At 38.7% G+C, this 23,252-nt stretch overlaps 1 protein-coding gene across 4 annotated transcripts in view; it reads right to left on the reverse strand.

Annotated features, from left to right (window-relative positions):
- The window catches only part of ZWILCH (zwilch kinetochore protein), a 42,722-nt gene that overhangs the window by 10,618 nt on the left and 8,852 nt on the right, over nt 1–23,252 (reverse strand). For 3 of the 4 annotated variants that reach the window (XM_040225806.1, XM_040225805.1, XM_040225804.1), the window contains exons 4-15: nt 18,092–18,210; nt 14,832–15,031; nt 14,250–14,320; nt 13,795–13,950; nt 12,431–12,502; nt 8,256–8,349; nt 7,674–7,723; nt 6,618–6,723; nt 6,013–6,092; nt 4,300–4,456; nt 3,766–3,794; nt 700–836 (exon numbers count right to left, since the gene is read on the reverse strand). In XM_040225806.1, coding sequence (XP_040081740.1) covers nt 700–836; nt 3,766–3,794; nt 4,300–4,456; nt 6,013–6,092; nt 6,618–6,723; nt 7,674–7,723; nt 8,256–8,349; nt 12,431–12,502; nt 13,795–13,950; nt 14,250–14,320; nt 14,832–15,031; nt 18,092–18,210 — 1,271 coding nt within the window. The remainder of the gene's footprint in view (nt 1–699; nt 837–3,765; nt 3,795–4,299; nt 4,457–6,012; nt 6,093–6,617; nt 6,724–7,673; nt 7,724–8,255; nt 8,350–12,430; nt 12,503–13,794; nt 13,951–14,249; nt 14,321–14,831; nt 15,032–18,091; nt 18,211–23,252) is intronic. The other variant, XM_040225809.1, reaches the window with a different exon arrangement.

A 23,252-nucleotide genomic window follows, 5' to 3' on the forward strand; every position in this document is an offset into this window, starting at 1 on the left:
CCCATACTACTGATCTTTAATGGGAAGAAACACCCCCCAAACAAACAAAAAAACCTAGTAACAATTTCAAACTTTTCCCTTTACAACTAAAGCGAATTCTAATTCTGGAAAAGGCAATGGTACATTTTCTTTCACAGGGAAAAAGAATCCCAGTTCTTCCGCTCAATGGTATACTTATTTCTGGTTTGAAGCCTCAAAAAATACAAATAAGACATACAAGATCCATGTGTGAAGATTATTCCAAACTATTTTTAGCCAAACTGACAGACCCTCTAAAATTTCAGCAACACTATTGACATAGGTCTGATAAAATCTGATTCCATTCGGTCATCATATAGATGGCTGGCTAGGATTAGCTTGACTCAAATTTATAGAGATATGAAGAAAATAGAAGGAACTAGTATTTATTAAGCACCTGAGTGTCAAGTACTTTATATATATTACACTGTTTTTATAGATGAAAAACAAGATGCAGTGAAAGGAAACTTCCTTAGAGAGAAGAGCCAGATCCAAGTGTCCAGCTCGATTCCTCCTGAATCCAAAGTCTTCCCTTATGGCAGTGACTTAGAACCTTTCTGTTACTATGAAGACAAGGTGCACAGATTCTATCCTAACTGATAATAAAAAGGGCACTTATTTTGGCTGCAACTATTTCAGAAGAGAGTATATTTTTATGAAGTAAACAACAGAAATACTTACTGTGTTAGAGAAAAGAGGAGTTCATGTTGAGGTTTAATGAAAAGCATGCAACTGACTACTATTTCAAGAATATGGTGGAGTTTTTGAACACGATGAACCTGCTCCTGTGTATCTACTGATGGAGAAATGAAATATTCCTGGAATAAAAGAAAATGGACATGGGAAATAAGGAGTTAAAGAACAAGCAGCATCTCTGGAAAGAATTAACTATGCCTACTACACCTGAGTGGGGATGTTTGATTAACAGGTGGGGGCTTGGGGTTAGAGAGAAGAAGCCACTAGGTAGCTTTCCTCCTCTCAATACTATTCTTTAAACTAAACTCTTAAGTAAGTCTTCACTGAGAATGTTCTAAGCAAACCATTATGCATATTCTCTGGTAAAGGCAAATCACAGAATTGCTTCATCGAGGAGGTCCAACTAGGTAACTAGTACCATCCACCAAACTCTCCAGATGGAAAGAATGGCAAACCCACAAGATAATTCTTAACTTCAATAAGCTTGCCAGGTTGATGGGCATATTCACTTCTAAAAATAGATAGTAAACCTGAAGTACCAAGAAATAAAGTAAGTGCATTGGTAAGCTTCTACTAATATATTACTGGTAAATTGGTATGACCTTTTGGAAAAGAAAGTTGGCAAGGTTATGTCAAGCATCATAAAATGCTCAGACCTATTTCTGAGAATCAATCCTAAGGAAATAATCCATGGTAAGTGGAATTCTACAATTCTAAGATTCTCACCCCCTGGAATATACATCTTAATAATCCCTTCTCCTCAAATGAGGCCAGGATATGTAAATATGGTAGGCTGTTACTCCCATGATTAGGTTACTGACTGACTTTGAATTAATCAAAAGGGAGCTAATCTCCTGGTCATTACTTGTGACCTCGTCAGTGAGCTCTAAGCATCAGAGATGCTCTCCTGCTGGCTTTGAAGAAACAGACTGTGGCACCGTGGAGACGGCCACATGGAAGAACCCCCAAGTAACCTCATGGGGGTCCTGGGCCAACAGCTAGCAAGAAAATGGGAACCTTCATCAAAGGGTCACAAGTCAACGAATTCTGTCAACAATGTGAGGAAATCTGAAAGTGGATCTTTCCCTAATCAAGTCTCCAAATGATACCTTGATTTCAGCCTTGTGAAACCAGAGCAGAGGACCCAGCTAAAATGCTGACCCAGGATATTCCAAAATGTGAAAATAACACAAGTAGGAAAACAGTCATGGTCCCAGGAAGGGAGGACCCAAAACAGTCCCATTCACCACTGGCTACAAATTATGACATTCCTTGCAGCTGCCACCTACATTCCCAGGGGTCCCCTGACCACTCTGGGAAGTGGACCACCTAGGTCTTTTTTTTTTTCCTTTAAACAAAGAACAGATCCAGACTGTCCTTCCCCTTCGATTCTCTCTGCTCATGCTACAACCCAGGCTGGTCTACCTCTTCCCTGTCCCCAAGACCCCACACAGAGGTGATAAAGCCTGAAGTTCCTGATTACTTGGGAGGCAGTACAGCCTCAGGTCTATAATCACAAGGAATTGAATTCTGCTATCAATAATAACTCATATGAGCAGGAAATGATCTTCCCCTACAGGCAGGCTCCAGACAGGAACACAGCCTGCCAACACTGTGATTTTAGCCTAGTGAGACCCAGACTAGACTCCTGAACTATAGAACTATAAAGTAATGCATTTGTGTGTGTGTTGCTTTAAGACACTAAGTGTGTGGGGGTAATTTATTATGGCAGCAATAGAAAACTAATATTGCTGCAAACCACTGGCATCTGAATCATCTGGAGATGAGATGGTTTGTTTAAAAAAATATATTCCAGGGACTTCCCTGGTGGCCTAGTGGTTAGGATTCTGGGCTTTCATTGCCACGGCCAGGGTTCAGTTCCTGGTCAAGGAAATGAGCCACAAGCCATGTGGTACAGCCAAAAACAACAACAACACATATTCCAGAGCCCTCGACCTACTGAGTCAAGGGTCTAGAAATCAGCATTTTAACAAGTCTTCTAGAAGATTCTCAAAGTCTAAGAACTATTGTGTCAAAACTCTGAAGTCAACCCATATTTGAAAAAACAGGCATATTAAATGACTCGAGGGGAATTCATAAAAATAAGGGTACTCACATTTGAGTGATGAGATTAAGGGTATTATTGCATTATATTTTTATTTTCAAAAAGCTATTACTTTCCTAAGCTTAAGAAAATGTATTAAAAAGTTTCCACTAAAAATGTACACCTTTAATAAAATGTTTAAACTTGGAATATCAAAAATTAACCTCAATAGAATCCAGTTGAGTGTTACATTGCATAATAGATGAAGCTGGAGTTATCCTATCTTGTATTTTTATGAGACCAGATATCATTTGAAGATCTATTTTCTAAAAGAATCTTCCAACATATGTCAAAGGTCATTATGGATATTCTTTAATCTCCTTAAGTTTCTCATTCAAGATACTAGGGAAATACAAAAGCTCATAATCATGACCCTGAAACACAGAAATATTTTGTGAATCAATATGTTAAAGAGCATAGCAAATTCTTTGGAAAGTAATCTTATGTGTAAAAGAAATGGGTCAAGATACTTCTCTGTTGGTCCAGTGGCTAAGACTCCACACTTCCAATGCAGGGGGCCTGGGTTCTATCCCTGCTCAGTGAACTAGATCCCACGTGCCACAACTAAGACCAGGCCCAACCAAATAAATAAATAAAAATAAAGAAAGAAATAAAGAAATGGGTCAAAAGAATATAAAGCAAATATTCCTCTGTAGGGCTTATCAAACATAGAAAGGCATTCTCTAACCATTTTAGAAAAACGAAGAATTGTGGAAGTACACTGGGTTAAGCAGGATACAACCCTATGTCAGTATCATATGTTTACAGACAATGAGAGGTGACATTAAATGAGCTACTCTTTTGTTTATTTTACTAGACAGTGTAATTAACTGCCTGTCTTAATTTATCTGTTTCCTAGGACATAAGCTGGCACAGAATAGGCACTTAATAACTGTATGGCAGAATGACCAAATCAAAGAAAAGCCAACTTGAGAATAAAAACTCACCAAATGATTCAAAGATGCAAGCTCCTGACCTATCAAGAAAAAACAAAGAGATGCCTATAACCTTTATGTTTTATCTACTAGAAATCAAACAAGCTAAGAAAAACATTTCATAGTTCATATATAAAAGAAATGCTCAAGCTAAACAGTTTCTCACAAAATGCCAAATTTTCTTGTACATCATAAATATAAATTAATACTTATTCTAAAAATGATCAGTTTGCCCCTAATAAAAACAAGGTGATGAGTATTAAAACATCATGTCATTTTAAAAAAGGGTTTTATTTACTACATTAACCCTAAAGACTCTCAAAACATTTGAAATAAAGACAAAACCTGTAGTTATCTTTAATCTAGTATATTTATCAAACAAAAAAAATAAGGCTCAGAAAACGAAAGTGCCTGTTACATAGTGAACCAGAGGCAAAGCCAGGACTACAAATAATTAGGGACAAGTACAAAGATAAAATCTGAGCATACCTATGGCTGGCAACTATGATGTTGTTTTTAATTTTCTGAGTTGGGAAAGGGACTTACCTATGAAAAAACAGATATAATCTTTCTTCAGTTTATCCAAACCAATTTCCAAAAGCATCTGAACTGGAACAGTCCCACTGAGAGAAACCGTGTCCATGGTTCCATAGTAAGATTGATGAATGAGCTTACTCAGTAAACTGTTACTCCCACTATGAAGCTAGAAATTGGGAAAAGTTTATAAAGCCACAATTAAAACTATAAAAAGTCTAGTAAGTGAAAGAGAAGCAAACTGTATTAACTAAAAACTAAAAAATTATGAACTTACATTTTTCATCTCCTGACATTATAAATTATTTGAATGAAAGCCTCTAAGTTACAAACCTATCAGTTTCTAAAATGCCATTCCCAAAACCTCCTTATTGGCTATAATAGCCAACAGACTAACTCAATCATTTGGAAAATAAAAAGACCTATGAACTTACTAAATCTAACATGTGTTCCAAATGCTAAACAATTAAATTTAAACATACCTAAAATATTTGACATTTTCTCATTTACTGTCCTTCTGTTAACTCAAATTTCCAACACAATCCTTTGCATTTTTCTTTTTTAATACTATTTTCACTTTGCACTTGTTGCACATGGTAGGATATACTTATAAGTATCCCACAAACAGAAACTCTTGAGAAAAATTCAATGGGCAAGACTAAAATGCACAGAATGATCAAATAGAGGGAGGGTTTGCAAGCTTCTGCTCTAGAGGGTATCTCTGTTCACACCTAGGAAGTTTCTATCTTGTTATAAATTGGCAGTTGCATTATTTAAAATAATTCTACTAAATGAGGAATATTTTTGTTTCTAGCTTTTAACTTAGATTTTTTCTTCATTATAAAACTATAAATTCATTATGGAAAATCCATAAAATACAGGAATGTATAATGCAGTTGGAGAAACTTATTTGTAACCCTACCACCAGAAGGGATTGGCATATTTTAGTGTATTCGTTCACAGGTTTTCCTCTCCAAGATTTCTATCTTTCATACAGTAGTGTGTAAAGTCTTTTTACTGAACATTGTAAGCATTTCTCCACACACCACTGTAAGCATTTCTGCACATCATCTGTATCCACTATTAACATGTTCCATTATGTGGTTGTTTCATGATTTACTTAGATATCCATTAATAGTCAGGTCATTTACAATTTTTGCTACTGTCAATGAGGCCATAATGAGCATCCCAATACAATCTTTTTTTAAAAAGGTTTACTTCATTTGGCCATGGTGAGTCTTCACTGGCGCACATGGGCTCTCTAGCCGCAGCAAGTGGGGGCTGCTCTTCATCGCGGGGCCACGGTGTGGCTTCCCTTGCTGCCGAGTACAGGCTCTAGGCTTGTGGGCTTCAGCAGTTGCAGCTCTCAGGCTTAGTTGGCTCTTCTGCATATGGCCTTAGCATGGATTCACTTTGAGGATCTCAGGACATTATCATAATTGCTTTATAGTGTTCCAGTCTGTACAGTTCCAATCTCATCAGTAGTATATGAGAAGGACTGTTCACAGCAACAGTAATGACAATAGAGGTAGCTTACAAATGCTGTGCACTTAACTATGAATTAGGTCCTAAGTGCTTCACATGAACTAAGGAACCTGGCCAAGTTTATACAGGTAGAGAGTTGCAAAACGAGAATTCAAACTCAGGCAGTCTGCTCCAGAGCTTGTGCCCGTCATCAGCCTGCTCTGCTGCTGAAAAGGAGCACACACACACTGCTGAACCTACCCATGGCTGTAGAGCACCACGCTGCAGACTCTGGATGACCGATGAGAAACACTTCACCAAGTCTTGATAAGAAATCACACCTCGGAAAGCAAGTTAGTCTAACATTATTCTCATAGTTATTTCTGCAGATCAAACACGTCATTCATTTTAAGGATACACAAATGAAGAGGAAGACAAGTATCTGAACTTTATGGATGGTGAAAAGGGAGAGAAATTAAAGCCCCCCCCCCCGCAAGGGAGCATTTTTAAAGAAAGAAATTAAACTCATTGCCATAAAATAATATATTCAGTCAAATATTATGGAATATCTTTTCCTTTTCCTAATAATTATAATTTCACTAAGGTATGTTTTGGTTAATACAAATATAGCATAGAACCCATCTAAATCTTCAGGCAGGAGAAAAGAACAGGTTCTATGAATTGCCTGGCCTTAGTACAATTCTTGAGCAAAATATGCCAATGCGTTATTAGAATTGAGTTTGATAAAACAGAAACCGGATGTCCATACAAGGCTAGCAATACACATTATTATTTTCAAAAGACTTAAAATTAAACCTAAGAAATAACAGGAAAAATTTTATTGCACAATGCTGATGGATACCTACTACTGCTCATTTTGCACCACAGCTGCTCAGCAAAATCGAGATCAGCCCGTACTGTGAGAAGACACTCAACAGACCCATCAACTGCAGCAGCGTCATGCTTCACTGTCTGGAAAAGAAGTGAGTGCCAGAAAATACTCAGTTTATTTTTTAAAAAGCGCAATAGTTTAAGACCAGTAAACTTTCAAATGCTACTAAAGGTGGGATCATGAACACATATAAAAAAAAGGCATGAATGTATCTTCTACAACTTCATCCATTAATGAGGAGATACAAGTAAATAGACAGTAAAAAACAGAACTCTTAAAACTGCTTTCAAACTCTGATGCCTAAAAGCAAGCATTTGACTCTCCTCCCCTGGAAAAATATTTAATTACCTCGGTCTCCATTTTCCTACTTGTCAAATGACAACAGGTTTAGCACAATTTAATAATGCCACCGACGGCACAGTAACGTACTATCTCATAGCCTATTAACATGCTATAATAATATCACCTCATAGTATATTAACATAGTCATTTCCATTTTTCTTCAGCTAAACAATTAATAATAAATACGTCCTAGTTCTCTTTAAACATATCGATCAGTTTTTAAGGAAAGTAATCACTAGTGCTGACATCAAAGACCAACAAATAACTACCCTCAAAATGCTACCTTGGGATCTACTCAGCAATTTTCCAATTAAAAATCCATGGCAACTAGCTAAAACAAAAAAAAATGAAACAAAGGATATAATGTATACCAAGATAAATACAATTAGCCTGCTCTATGTTATTTGAAAACTGTTGAGAGTAAATCCTAGGAGTTCTCCTAACAAAAAATTTTTTCTTTTTTCTATTTAATTTTGTACCTATATGAGATGATAGATGTTCATTAAATATACTGTGATCATCATTTCATGATATATGTTAGTCAAATCATTATACCTTAAACATTAAAAAAAAAAAAATGCTACCTTGGCTGTAGCAGACCCATTTGAGATTGTATGACGTGAAAGACAACAGTACTACCCCATTTTACAAGCTCTTTCAGTGTACTTTTCTGATAACGGTCACTTACCTCGGTGTCTTTTTTTGTAGAATCACCAAATTCATTCAGCTTATTTAACTCTAGAAAGTGGCAAAAGCTTATTAAACTCTGGATTTTATTCTCCTTCTTTCCAATTATTTCCACTCTAATCCTGTTTTCAAATGGCAAATGAGGAGAGTAGAATGGTAACCAGGTATTTTAGCAATTATTTAACACTCCCATGGAGGCTGAATAGATGCCCACTAGGCAGAGGTGTGAGGATGGACTGAGATACAATGAAAGCTCCTGGCACACATGTCAAGCACATGGTAGGCGCTCTAAGGTCACTGTTCCATCCCTCCTCTTCCGCAATCTCAAATATGATGGTAGTATATAAAATGTAAACTAAATACATATTATTAATTCTTAACATCACTGAGATTTTTATCATTAGCAATTCAGAATGAAAGCTGTCCCTCTCAGCATGACAGACCTACAGCTTTAGGTATATCTACCCCCGCCCCCCCAAAAATACTAAGCCTAAAAAAACAATTTACATTTAAATATAACAAGCATAAATTCCCAATTAAGAAAAATAAACAAAAGCCAAGTGTGAGTCAGGAAAACAAACACCATTCAGAAATTCCTGCACAAGTTCAACAGCAGATTTTGCTTCCAGAGGCTCAGGCCATTCAGTTACACCAGTCCTCAAACCATCAGCCAAAACCTGTAAGAGATTTAAAAACAAACAAAAAAACCCCCCAAAACTTGTTAGCAAAATACAAAGTTATCAGTAAGATGTATTTATCAATAGTAATAACATTAGTATCTTTTTTCTTGGCTGCACCACCCATCTTGTGGGATTTTAGTTCCTGCACCAAGAATCAAACCCAGGCCTTCAGCAGTGAGCATGGAGTCCTAACCACTGGACCTCCAGGGCATTCCTAACACCTATTTTTCTTGAATGTTTAATGAGACGTCAGGAACTATTCTAAATGTTTCATATGCAGTATATTATTTAATCCTCACAAAAATCCAATGAGGCAGATACTACTACTACTACTGTCACTCACATTTTATTGAAACCAAAAGAGGTTAATTAACTTGCTTAAGGTCACACAGTTGCTAACTGACAATGCCAGGACATACATCCATCAGTTTGATGCTAAAGATGGTATTCTGAACTTTAATTATGTGTGCTACAGAGACTGAACAGAAGTTTACATAAAAATAACATGAATATGTATGCCTATATGTAGAGTATCTAAACTGAAGTAAGGAAAGAGGTCGAGGTCAAGATAGGCTGGAATAGCCAGAGGAATGATGAGAAACACTGGCTTGACTCATATGGGGGAACCATCCCAGGCAAAGAGCAGGGGCTAACATGAAGAGGGTGAGCTGTTTCCACCAGGGTGGAGTAAACACCCAGGCAACAGCAGGAAATAACATGACTAGGAGTAGGGATTAAACAGGAAGAGTGATCTTAAAGAATTTTAAAATTTCATTTGGAAGACAACAGCCACTGTTGATTTTTTGGCAGGAAAATGACATGATCAAGCAGCTGAGAATTCCCCCATCACAAATACTCAGGATAGAGTCTAAGGAAAAAAAGAAGTATGATGTTTCTCAATAGAAGTAAGATCATCCTCCACCCCCAGGGAGTCTTTGGAAAAATGTGAAGATAAATTCTGGTGTAACAGTGACTGTGGGCATTTAGTTTGGTAGGGGCCAAAGATGCTACAGATGGCGCTAGTGGTTAAAAACCCGCCTGCTAAAACAGGAGACAAAGGAGACTCCTGTTTGATTCCTGGGTTAGGAAGATCTCCTGGAGGATGGCATGGCAACCCACTCCTGCATTCTTGCCCAGAGAATCCTCTGGACAGAGGAGCCTGGCAGGCTATGTTCTGTAGGGTCACAAAGAGACACGACTAAAGCAACCTGGCATGCATGCAAGGAGACTACACATCTTCCAGTGTGTAGAATGGTCCTAAACCACAAAGCATGATTCCGCCCAAGATGCCAAGAGTGTGTGTCCCTGTGGAGAAGCAGTGAAAGATCATTAGAGTGGTCCAGAAGGGAAGTGATAGGGGCTTTATCTAAGATGGGCACAGTGAAAGAAACCTCAAAGAGGGGGAAAAAAAAGTATACTCCAGAGAAAGAGACAGATAGATGGGCAGAAATATATGAGAAATAGAAGAAAAGAAAAAAAAATCCTACCCATTTATAAAAATACAGGGGATTGAACTCGGAGAAACAATGGCAATGTGCACATCGAAGAGTCTGTGAATTTCTAAGGGAGATTACATTAATGACGTAGCTTGGACTTTCAAGTCAGATAGACATATATTTGAATGAGTTTTAAACCAGCTCTTCCATTTACCAGTTGCTGACACCCCAGCCAACATTACAGAACCATCTAGCACCACATACTGGGCACATAGTAGAATGGCAGCTTCTAGCTGTGCCAGTAACTAGATCTTACTGAACCAAAAGATAAGGTTTCTAGCCTGTGAACGGAAGGAATGGTGAAATTGCAGACAAATCAGGGGCTTATTAAAGTGATCCAGTCTGGAGATTTGATTCAAGTTTCATTTTGGACAAACTGAATTGGAGGGAAGAATGTTCCTATTAGAGTGGGAACTGAACTGATGAAAGTAGGAAAGATGGGAAGTGGAAGCAGCTTACAGACAGGAGTCTGGAGTTCCCTTATAAAGGCATTCATCAAATCACAAAATGGATAAGCCCTCTGCTGGGGTGGAGAGAGGAGGGCAGAGATAGGAGGTTAGAAGTATGACAGAAGCCCACGGGAAGGGTCCTGAAAGAGGAGCTCTCAAGGAAGAAGAAAGATGAGAAAGGTAGAAAAGGTATCAAGTTTTTCACAAACAGGGAAATCATGAGAGGAGGTAAAAGTATGAAAAATGCCTGGTACTGTGGTAGAAGTTGAAGGCACCAGGAGGTACCTGGCACTCAAGTCTAGTAGGGGAGTCAGAGGAGTAAAGAAATTACTGTTTGAGGAGTGAGTATAAAGTTCTACCGCAGCACAACCTATTCTTTGGTAAATTGTCTCAGGTGAAGATGTCACAGATAACCCAGCAAAGAGGTGGGAAAAGGGCACACTAGGCAGATCAAGACACACACACACACACACACACCAGAAAGCGATGGCGTGATGGGGCTGGAGCTATCTTCAGCAGGGAGCTCAATGCAGCAGAGGAGGATGTGAGATCAAGCTCAAGAGATAAGTGGGGGCCAATCAGAACACGAACGAAACAGGTGCGATGTCATTAGCCATCAGAGAAACGCAAATCACAACTATAATGTGGGACTTCCCTGGCGGTCCAGTGGTTAAGACTGCACTTCCACTGCAAAGGGTGTGGGTTTGACCCCTGGTCAGAGAACTAAGCTCCCAAATGCCTCACAAAGCAGCCAAAAAACACCAAGAAACAACACCATAATGAGGTATCACTTCATCCCCACTAGGATGGCTGTAATATCAATAAAAAAGATAGTATCAAGCATATGGAGGCAAGGATATGGAGAAACTGGAACCCTCATACACTGCTATGGGAATGTAAAATGATGCAGCCACTCAGTTTGGCAGTTCCTCAAAAAGTTAAACACAAAAAGGTAAAAGTTAAAAGGTAGTTAAAGAGCTACCATATGACCCAGCAACTCCACCTAAGAGTTTATATTTCACATAAAAACTTATATACTATTTTATGACAAAACCGATACAGTATTGTAAAGTTAAAAAACAAACTTATATACTATTCATGGCAGCATTATTCATGAATAGCCAAAAAGTAAGAACAACTGAAATACCCATTAACTGACAAATGGATAAACAAAAACGTACTATACCTATACACTGGTGTTACTCAGTAATAAAAGGGAAAGAAGTACTATAGAAGGTAAATTAGTGGCTGGCAGGTTTCTGCTAATGGGTATGGGATTTCTTTTTAGGGTGATGAAAATATCCTAAAATTAAATATGGTCATGGCTGTACAAACTCTGTCAGTACACTAAAAACTACTGAATTACTTAAAACAAATGTATTTTATGGGATATAATTTGTATCAATAAAGCTCTTAAAAAAAGAAAAGAAAAAAGTAACTAAGTAGTCAGTGACTGGATATAACTGTCTTTGTGTGCCAACTTAAGACATACGGAATTTCTTCTGCATTAAAATGAGCCCCCCTTGTCCGCCCCTTTGGGATTGAATTTGTAGAGAGAAGCTAAAATTACTGAAACACAAAATTTTTTAAACACGTGCTCATTGATCTTCAGGATCAAATTCCAGTTATTAACAAGCAGATTATATATGCATTTGGAATAAACTGGCAGCTGAGTCACCTGGAAAGTAGGGAATCCATATGAATAAAATCCAAATACTTCAGTAGAAAAGGCGAAAGAATTGTTATTAACTACTAAAGTGAAAGTGAAAGTGAAGTCGCTCAGTCATGTCAGACTCTTTGCGACCCCATGGACTGTAGCCTACTAGGCTCCCCCATCTATGGGATTTTCCAGGCAAGAATACTGGAGTGGGGTGCCATTTCCTTCTCCAGGAGATCTTCCCAACCCAGAGATTGAACCCAGGTCTCCCGCATTGTAGGCAGATGCTTTACCCTCTGAGCCATCAGGGCAGTCTATGTTCCCTTTAACTGCAAGGACAACTGCCTCAACTGCCAAGCATGTAACATTTGGAACAAATTTTGAAGAACACAAAATTAAATAACAATGACACTAGCAAAGATTATTATGGAAATATGAGATCTAATGCAGGTAACAAATTCCAGAAGGATACTCACAAGGAGAAATTTCAGTTCTCTGTGAAGCTGACTCAGAGGACCTCTGGGCTCTCCCGATTCCACCTTGATATTCTAAAAAATTCCCAGAGTCAGTTTTCACTGGTAATCCCATCTTTTCTCCATCAGGGTCACAGTTACTTGCATTTCAAACTACCCACACATTTAAAAATATTTCATAAAACACTAGTGAATTGAAAAAGTAGGTCAACACTTCCATTTGGTATACCTTCCCCAGAAATATAGACTCTGCCCATCTCAATACAGAAACCTCAATTCAGGCCACCACAACCCCTCTCAATACAACTGTAGCTACACAGAACACACACTCTCCTGCTTTGTGTCACTAAATTTCCAAAAGGACAAGAAGTAAAATATAAACACACTTCAAGACTCGATGACAGGGTAGGAGGTGAGAGGGAGGTTTAGGAGCTGGGGGACATATATATCCCTGTGGCTGATTCATGTTGACATATGGCAGAAACCAATACAATATTGTAAAGCAATTATCTTCCAATTAAAAATAGATTTAATTAAAAAAAAATTTAAATGACAAACTTAGCATTACCACCCACCAAAAATAACACTCTCCCTCCCCTCAATAAAACAAACAAACAAAAAAGGGTGAAGGGGGGTGAGGAGGTTTGAAAGAAAATAGTAAATGCCGTTGTATGTCAGTACCTACTGCAGGAAAAGAAAAGTGTGAAGAATATAATTGTATAATTATTTACCAGCCCACCACCCTGGGAAAAACCACTCTTAACTCTACCCAGGACTTTGTGTACATATTTTTTAAAACCATAGTTGAGATCCTACTGTACATAAATTTTGTACTTTTGGAGCTTTTTTTTTTTGCTTAATAATAAGCATTTTCTTTCATTATTAAAGATATTTTAAATCATAATTTTTAAATATGTATATAATATTTCATCAGGAAATCTATTTATTTTTCTACCGATCATTCAGGTTTTGTTTTTAATATTTTCAAAACAACAGCTGCATGACTGCACTAAATATCTTTGCCCATGTATTTTTGTTACCAATTCTGATTAATTTCTTAAGACAGAGCCTAGAAATGTAAATATAGGGTAAAAGGGATTGTTGATGTGTTCTCAATATCTGCATTCTTTTAAGAACAGCAGGGATTATAAGTCACTGTGATGATTCCATTTGGGTCTCCACTGAAAAGTCTTAAGTTACATAATTACAGCACTGTAGATAACTGATGGATCAGACCACCTGGCAAAACCTTCACTGGCTGTGCTGGTGAGACTTCAGGCTGAACCTTTCAGAGCTGTCCAGGAACTAGCAACTTCAAAGTAAACCTACACTGAGTAAACTCAACAGAAAGAAGGGCTGGCTCCTACCAGAGTTGCAGTTGAAGAGAGTGGAGGGGTCTGAAGGATCTCATCCACAGGACTCCAGGAAATATCCAAAGTGATCGTGGTTTGTGAGGTAGCAACTATATCATCCAAGGCAGTGGACTTAAAGAGCTCGTACTGGGCAAAGCCGCCAGCTGTTAACTGTAATTCAGCAGACCATCAGCAGCACTTTCACAAGGCCAAAGGCCCATTATCAAAACGACTGATTCTTTTCTCCAAAGAAGAAAAAGTGCCGTGCCAAATGGAAAAACGAGACAATTCTTTTTCATCACAAAGATTAGCTAAAAGGCATATATTTTCAGACATTAGTTGATATGAAAATAAACATTTTGATATTATAGAAAAATATCTAGTCCTATTAGGAATGAAAAAAATCCTTTACACTAGGAAGGCAGATTGACAGCAGTTAGAAGAAAATAATATGAAAGAGAAATACTTACAGTAGACAAGTGATGTCTTTTCTTGTGTGACTTTTTTAGGTCTTCAAGATTTACAGAATAATTTTTATCCACTGTAGGACATGATAAAAACAACTTTATAGGTACAGTTCAAAATTACATCATTAGAGCTAGAAAATTACAATTTAATTCACAATACTAATAACTATCAAAAGTAAATTTTAAACTACAGATGAAATGTTCTTAAAACAAGTAAAGTGTAACAAAGGTCAGTACTACTACCAAAAGTATAATTAAATGCCTATTATGACACTGGAATTATATTATCATTCTATTCAACTTTTTCATTTTCCAATGAAAATTTCAAAAAATACACACATGTAAATGAAATGAAACCCAAATAAAACAGCCATAAACTCCTATTTAGACTTTTGGAAATCTGTCTCTGAAATGTCTCCCACATGCTGCAGGTTACACACTAGAGCAGACTCGTGGTGGCTTACACAAGCTTCATTGTGTGCACTTCGCTCTTGATATATATCAAGTTTTAGTAAAAACTACGAAACAGTGATTACACAAATAAATAAATACATACACCTCCACAAAAGAGGAGTGAGCTCTCACCTTTACAGGTGACCATGTACAAGACAATTCCTGTGATGTTGCTACTGGTTGAGATAAGCTCAGCTCCCAGCCAACTGATACCTTCAGGATCTGAACCATCACACCTTACCCATAGAGGAGGAAGGGCAGTAACTGGCCGATTAATCTTCAAATGGGTCATATTAGGATTGTGAGCCATGGCATAAAATCCAATTAACTGCCTTGGAAACAAGAGAAGGAAGAATAAATTAGAGGTAGAGATCGTTGATCAGTCAGAAGCTTTCTTTTCCAAAGATATCATGAACAGTAGCTACGATGCTGACTCTGATCCCACTTCTGATCACCATCTAATATCCTGTACCAATACCAAAGTGGGGTTTTTCCCTTACACTAAGCAATTCTCTGACACTAGCTGGTACCCTACAATTCAACTCAGTTCTGACACTATTTACCCAAAGACAGCATCAGCAACCATAGGTTAAAGGCTCAGTCCTACAAGACTGCCTCACCTCCAACCTGCATTGCCAGTTCCAAGTCCAAGTTGTCATCTATGTGTCTACAGATCACAGGTTCTGACAACCCGCTCCCTAAGTTCAATTAATTTGCTCCCAGAACTCAGAGAAATAGTTTACTTGCTAGATTACTAGTTTATTACACAAGGGAAGAACTCAGGAACAGCCAGATGGAAGGGAAGCAAAGGAAAAGGTATGGGGGAAAGGGCACAGAGCTTCCATGCCCTCTCCCAGCAAGCTGCTCTCCCCGTACCTCCACGTGTTCACCAACCTAGGGCTTCTCCAAGCCGTCTCCTTTTGGGTTTTAATGGAGGTTTCATTACATAGTCACAATGGTGACTAACTGAACTTAGGGAGGGGTTGAGTCCCAACCCCTCACCAGGTGACTAAACTTAACAAACTCTGGCCCCTCTCCCTTCCAGAGGTTGGGTAGGACTCAAACTTCTAACCCCCTACTCACAGGCTTGGTTCCCCAGGCAACCAGCCCCCATCCATAATTTACTCGGGGTGGGGAGGTCCAAAAACCACTTCATTAGCATTAAAAAAGACACCTTTATTCTTCTCAACCCTTAGGAAATTCCAAAGGGTTTTAGGAGCTGGGTTCCAGGAACAGTGGACCAAGACCAAATATGCGTCTTCTTATACATCACACTATCACTGTGTCCCAGAAACAAAAATCTGGAAATTAAGTGGCAAAATACATAAGTGTTTCACCGGAGAAGAAGTGAGAGCCGGGCACACCAGACAGATCAAGATCCACACACCAAAAACTGACAAAGTATAGCTACCACAAGCAGAGAGCTCAGTATGGTGGGGCTACAGGGTCAATGGGAGTGGAAGCAGGCTCTGAGATTAAGCAAAAGAAATAACAGAATATGTCAATTACTTCTGAATAAAGCCAGGGGTGGGAGAAGGAAGAAAGAAGTCAATAAATACATAGAGAGATGCTTGAGGTCATTAGTCACGGAACACAAAAACATGAATATAGTCTGCGAATTAGATAGTATTATTTTAACAATGTTAAATTCCCAGATTTTGATAACTGTTGTGTGGTTATACTAGAGAAGGTACTAGGTTTTAGGAAATACATAGTGAGGTATTCAAGGGTAAAAGAGCACAGTGTCTCCAACATACTGTCAATATTTCATTACAAAAATGTGTGTGTGTGGTTATATAGATGGGGTGTGGACAGGAATAAGAGGAGGAGAAGAGGGGAGGAGGAATAAGCCATAGAATCACAAAGCAGAGGCAGCAAAATGTAAATTTTGGTGAAACCTGGTTAAGAGTACACAGAAGTTCTTGTACTGTTCTTCTACACTTCTCTGTAAATTTGAGAGTGCATCAGAATTAAAAGTTACCCAAAAATACTGCTTAAAATTTTTCAGAGATGAAAAATAAATTTATTACCAACATATGTTCAGAAAAGGCATTTCTAAGGGACTGTACTTCAGAAAAGAAATATAATAATCCCAGAAGGAAGGTCTGAAATGCAAGAAGAAATGGAGAGCAAAGAAATGATAAGCATATGGATGAATCCAAACAATCACTGGCTGGAGAAAACAACGTGAATAAAAAAATTCTCAAGTTGTGGGAGAGGAAAGAAAAAAAGGCCAAATATGACTTAAAATCAAGAAGCCATTAAAGAGTGATTGACTACAAAAGATTTTAAAAGTTTCTACACAGCAAAACAAAACAAAAAAACCCACTCTGAAGGAAAGTCACTTTGAATACTACTACAGTCCTTATTCTCCAGTATTTTCTTTTTTAAAGATTGTTTAGACCATTTTTAAAGTCCTTACTGAATTTGTTACAACATTGCTTCTGCTTTATGCTTTGTCTTTTCGGCCAGGAGGGACGTGGGGTCTTAGCTCCCTGACCAGGAATCAAACCCACACCCCTGCTGCGTTGGAAGGCAAAGTCCTAACCTCTGGACCACCAGGGAAGACCCCTTATTCTCTAATATATATATGACCAGATCCTAAAGGACTCCTTGATAGCAAATACTTTTGGTTTTAGAGTTGAGGGAGACCAGTCATATGGTAGGAGGTGGGAGGGTAGTGAAGCTGGCTAAGCAGACAGAGGCAGTAGGGATTCCAACAGGGGTACTTCTGGCATGTGGGTGGGATAATTCCTCACTGGACAGGACAGCCCCAGGCATTGCATAACATTTACCATCCATGGCTCAGGCCAACAGCTCCCCTGAGTCATCCTGACAATCAAAAAGTACCCTTGCATATTTCCAAATCCCTGCTGGGCACTGGACTGGAGGCTGAAGGTTCCTTTGTGTCCTATGTGTCACTCAGGAGGAATCTGGATTTTATCACGAGGCAAAAGGACCACAGAAGGCTTTTTAAACATGGAAGCAACATAATCAGGCTTTCATACAATCACTCTGGCAGGAGTGAGGAAAAAAGACTGGCAAGGAACCAGATTAGAAGTAAGGAAAACAATTATGAAGCAACAACATGAAACAGTAGAAGGAAATGGAGAACAGGCAGATCACCAAGTCATCTTGGTCACACTTGAGTTACCCATGGGACAGTCAAGTATTCAGAACTATCCTTAGAGCATTAAGTACATACATCAAGGGGGTGGGGGAAGGAGAAAGAGAGGGATCTGGGCTAAATACCTATGCTTTCCCCAATGTTTATAAGAATTTCTTGTTGTTTAGTTGCTAAACTGTGTTCAACTCTTTTGCGACTCAATGGACTGTAGCCTGCCAGGGGAATTTAAATCCTACCCTCCACCTCTACGGTAAGAAAAACTTACCTGGCTCTCCCAATTGGTAAAGCAAGCAGCCCAACATTTTCACCAGTAGAGAGATCAGAAATAGCAGTGTCTTCAGACTGTAGCTCTTCAATATGACTTGGTTCTTCCTTTTCTAAAGGCTTTAAAAACATTTAATTATTTAACCAGGTAAGAGAACACTATGGTAAAGTCAACTCTTCACTATGCTAGAACAATGTACTGATTTCCAGACCCTGAAGCGCAAAATGACTGGGTTATGACAAGAATCATAGCTAGAAACCAATGGGGTAACAATACATCTCACCACTCATCAGAAGTATTTCCACTGTCCTATAAGAAGATATTGATCTATGTTGCTACTGATAAAGGAAGTATATGACGCCATCAGAAAAGGAAGTGCTCTATCATGTACAAAATTATATACAAAACATCAAGGGAAACCCATGGGAGACTCCGATTTTGTCATTCCCCGAACTTAAAGGTTCATAGCCGTTTCTACTCATTTTCTAAGTCTCCAGGATTTGTTACAGCAGCTGACATTAGTTACCTCATTATTATAGAAATATAGGGTATATGGTTCCAGACTATATTGATTTGCTATATTATACTAATCCTATGCTATATTATATTATACTATACTATAATACTGGTACTAATAATATATTATAATCCTAATATTGTTCCCAATTTCACTATATTATAATATTAATTGCATACTATAACACTAGTACTAATACTATACTATACTAGTAATTCAGTTCAGTTGCTCAGTCGTGTCTGACTCTGCGACCCCATGGACTGCAGCACACCAGGCCTCCCTGTCCTGGTAGTATATACTAAACTACACTATACCAATACAGTTGTCTCTTGAACAACACAAGTTTGGACTAGGCAGGTGCATTTACATGTGGATTTTTTCAATGGTAAATATTAATCCTGCAGTACTACACAGCCCATGATTGGTTGAATCTGTGGATATAGAACCACAGATACAGAGGGCCAACTGTAAAGGTACACTAGGATTTTCAGCAACACAGATGGTGGGGCACCCCAAGCCCTGTGTTGTTCAGGAGTCAATGGTATATTAAGGAAGAAACCTATCTTTTAGAAAGATATTCAAATAGAATTCTTAAAATTAAAACAGCAGCAACAACTTTGGTTAGTTTTCAGGAAGACACATATCCTAAGGGTTTCCAGCAGCCAGCAGAGCCCTGCAGCCTGTGGAAGCCAAGTCAGTGCCTCGGACTCAGTATGACAGTCTCTAGGTCCAGCTATGTTGCTGCAAATGGCATTATTTCATTCTTTTTAATGCACAGCCCTTACTTCTTAAGTCTATTCCTCTTAGGACTCTCAGCTCTCATTTGTGTTTCTCATATCCACATGTTTAAGTAGTGAAATAGCTCAGTACTGCCAATAATAACAGAAATTAAACGAAATAATATTTCCTGAGCATGTACTATGTACAAGCTACTGTTCCAAGCTTTTATTCTTCATAAAAACCCTAAGAAAGATCCTATTAATAACCCTATTTTATGGACTGAAAACTGAGCTAGTGGCTGGCTGAATAGCTTATATAGAATAAGCAGCTGAGCGGCAAAACCCACATTTGAATCTAGGTAAAGTGAAAGTTGCTCAGTTGAGTCCAACTCTTTGCGACCCCATGGACTACTATACAGTCCATGGAATTCTCCAGGCCAGAATACTGGAGTGGGTAGCCTTTCCCTTCTCCAGGGGATCTTCCTAAGCTAGGGATCGAACCCAGGTGTCCCACATTGCAGGCGAATTTTTTACCAGCTGAGCCACAAGGGAAGTCTAAGAATATTGGAGTGGGTAGCCTATCCCTTCTCCAGAAGATCTCCCTGACCCAGGAATCGAACCAGGGTCTCCTACGTTACAGGTGGATTCTTTCCCACGGAGCCATCGAGGAAGCCCCTGAATCTAGGTAGTCTGACTTAAAAACTCAAGTTCCTGTCCACTAAGGTCTTCTAGCAGTGAATACTTACTAGTTATCTGACCTAGATGTATCCTCAACTTTGAATTTCTTCTGCCAGATTCCAGATTTTATTCCCTTCTAGGCCTGGGTTTCCAAATAGTTCCTAGAAGTATCCAAGAAATGTCATTTTCCCTTCCATCCTACTTTTCAGTATTATCCACCTAACTAAAACTCATGCTGTAAGCTCTATTGACCTTTGCAGAAATGAAGGCCATTTTAGTTGTTTCCCATCCAAAAATGCCAGGACCTCACTGAACTCCAGTCCTCACAACTCCAAGCTGTTTTCTCACTAGTATCTCAACCAATTTCCACAAATTCCTCTGCTCCTCTTTACCTTTCCCTAGAAACTCATTTTCATCTTTCAGCTTTTGCTCTACACACATTTTCTCTCTCCTCATAACAAAAGTCTAAATTCAGTCACATAATTCACTTATAATTATTTTCCAAGCATCTGTTCACCATAAATAAGCACCACTAATACAGAAAACAAATAAAGTAGTCCCCTCCTCAGAAAGGAGTTTTTGTGTAGTAAGTAAAACAGAGTGCTCTCTGTTCATGCATCCCAATCCCCATCCAGACAGCATGCAGGTCCTAAAGCAAACAGAGGCATTCCTTCTAAAGGAAAGTCCACTTTCCCCTGTTATATCCTGTTTCTATCTACTTCAAGAAACGATAAACCCAAAAAACGGGTCCTGGCCCCAAAGTAACTGTGTAAAATGACAGCATTATCAGCACTCAACTAAACCACTGCTACTGCTCGGCCAGAATGGTTTCCCTATTTAAAACACAAAGGTGTAAGGATGTAATTATAAAGTGATGAAAAAAATAAGAAGGTCCCGAATACACGGAAGAACTGTACAAAAAAGATCTTCACGACCCAGATAATCATGATGATGTGATCACTAATCTAGAGCCAGACATCTTGGAATGTGAAGTCAAGTGGGCCTTAGAAAGCATCACTATGAACAAAGCTAGTGGAGGTGATGGAATTCCAGTTGAGCTATTTCAAATCCTGAAAGATGATGCTGTGAAAGTGCTGCACTCAATATGCCAGCAAATTTGGAAAACTCAGCAGTGGCCACAGGACTGGAAAAGGTCAGTTTTCATTCCAATCCCAAAGAAAGGCAATGCAAAAGAATGCTCAAACTACCGCACAATTGCATTCATCTCACATGCTAGTAAAGTAATGCTCAAAATTCTCCAAGCCAGGCTTCAGCAATATGTGAACCATGAACTCCCTGATGTTCAAGCTGGTTTTAGAAAAGGCAAAGGAACCAGAGATCAAATTGCCAACATCTGCTGGATCATGGAAAAACCAAGAGAGTTCCAGAAAACATCTATTTCTGCTTTATTGACTATGCCAAAGCCTTTGACTGTGTGGATCACAATAAACTGTGGAAAATTCTGAAAGAGATGGGAATACCAGACCACCTAACCTGCCTCTTGAGAAATCTGTATGCAGGTCAGGAAGCAACAGTTAGAACTGGACATGGAACAACAGACTGGTTCCAAATAGGAAAAGGAGTACATCAAGGCTGTATATTGTCACCCTGCTTATTTAACTTATATGCAGAGTACATCATGAGAAACGCTGGACTGGAAGAAACACAAGCTGGAATCAAGATTGCCAGGAGAAATATCAATAACCTCAAATATGCAGATGACACCACCCTTACGGCAGAAAGTGAAGAGGAGCTAAAAAGCCTCTTGATGAAAGTGAAAGAGGAAAGCGAAAAAGTTGGCTTAAAGCTCAACATTCAGAAAATGAAGATCATGGCATCCAGTCCCATCACTTCATGGGAAATAGATGGGGAAACAGTGGAAACAGTGTCAGACTTTATTTTGGGGGGCTCCAAAATCACTGCAGATGGTGACTGCAGCCATGAAATTAAAAGACGCTTACTCCTTGGAAGAAAAGTTATGACCAACCTAGATAGCATATTCAAAAGCAGAGACGTTACTTTGCCGACTAAGGTCCATCTAGTCAAGGCTATGGTTTTTCCTGTGGTCATGTATGGATGTGAGAGTTGGACTGTGAAGAAGGCTGAGCGCCGAAGAATTGATGCCTTTGAACTGTGGTGTTGGAGAAGACTCTTGAGAGTCCCTTGGACTGCAAGGAGATCCAACCAGTCCATTCTGAACGAAACCAACTCTGGGATTTCTTTGGAAGGAATGATGCTAAAGCTGAAGCTCCAGTACTTTGGTCACCTCATGCGAAGAGTTGACTCATTGGAAAAGACTCTGATGCTGGGAAGGATTGGGGGCAGAAGAAGGGGACAACTGAGGATGAGATGGCTGGATGGCATCATGGACTCGATGGACGTGAGTCTGAGTGAACTCCGGGAGTTGGTGACGGACAGGGAGGCCTGGTGTGCTGCGATTCATGGGGTCGCAAAGAGTCCGACACGACTGAGAGACTGAACTGAACTCTTGTTAGATTTAACAAGAGAAAATTAAAGTAGAAATTCATGAGTCATAGTGACTTATGCTGTGTGTAACAATAGCCATCCACCAGTCACATGTGGCTTTTGAACACCTGAAATGTGGCCAGGTCAAATTGAGATTTAAGTGTAAAATCCATACCAAATTTTGAAGATGCAGTATGGGAAAAAAGAGCTTAAAATCTCGTTTTGATTTTTATATTAATTATTGAAATGATTAACATTAGATTTTAAAAAAACATTATAAACATAATTTCAGACCCAGCAATCCTATTCCTAGCTATTTACAGAAAAGAAAACTCGTGCTCACATAGGGCTTTGTACAAAAATGATATTACTTGTTTATTTAGCTCTCTGGATCAGGGATGGATCAGCAACTAAAAGAACGACTAAACACATACAACTTGAATGAATCTCAAAGGCATTATTATACTGAAAGATGCCAGACTCAAAAGTTTATACACTTTCGTATGATTCCATTCATGATACTCTTCAAAAGACCACGCTACAGTGAGGGAGAAGGAGGAATGATTTTAAAGGAATAGCACCAGGGAGTTTTCAGGGTGATGGAGCCGTTTTGTGTTCTGATTATGGTGATGACTACCAGACTGTATAAAGTGTGTTAAAATTCACACAACTAAACAAAAGAAAAAGTAAATTTTACAGTATGAAATTTAATTTCACCTTTTTGTTTTATGAGGCTACTAGAAAGTTTTTAATTACATATGTGGTTCACATTATCTATTGG

This window comes from Oryx dammah, unplaced genomic scaffold (genome assembly GCF_014754425.2).
Source record: "Oryx dammah isolate SB20612 unplaced genomic scaffold, SCBI_Odam_1.1 HiC_scaffold_26, whole genome shotgun sequence".
Classification (NCBI taxonomy): domain Eukaryota; kingdom Metazoa; phylum Chordata; class Mammalia; order Artiodactyla; family Bovidae; genus Oryx; species Oryx dammah.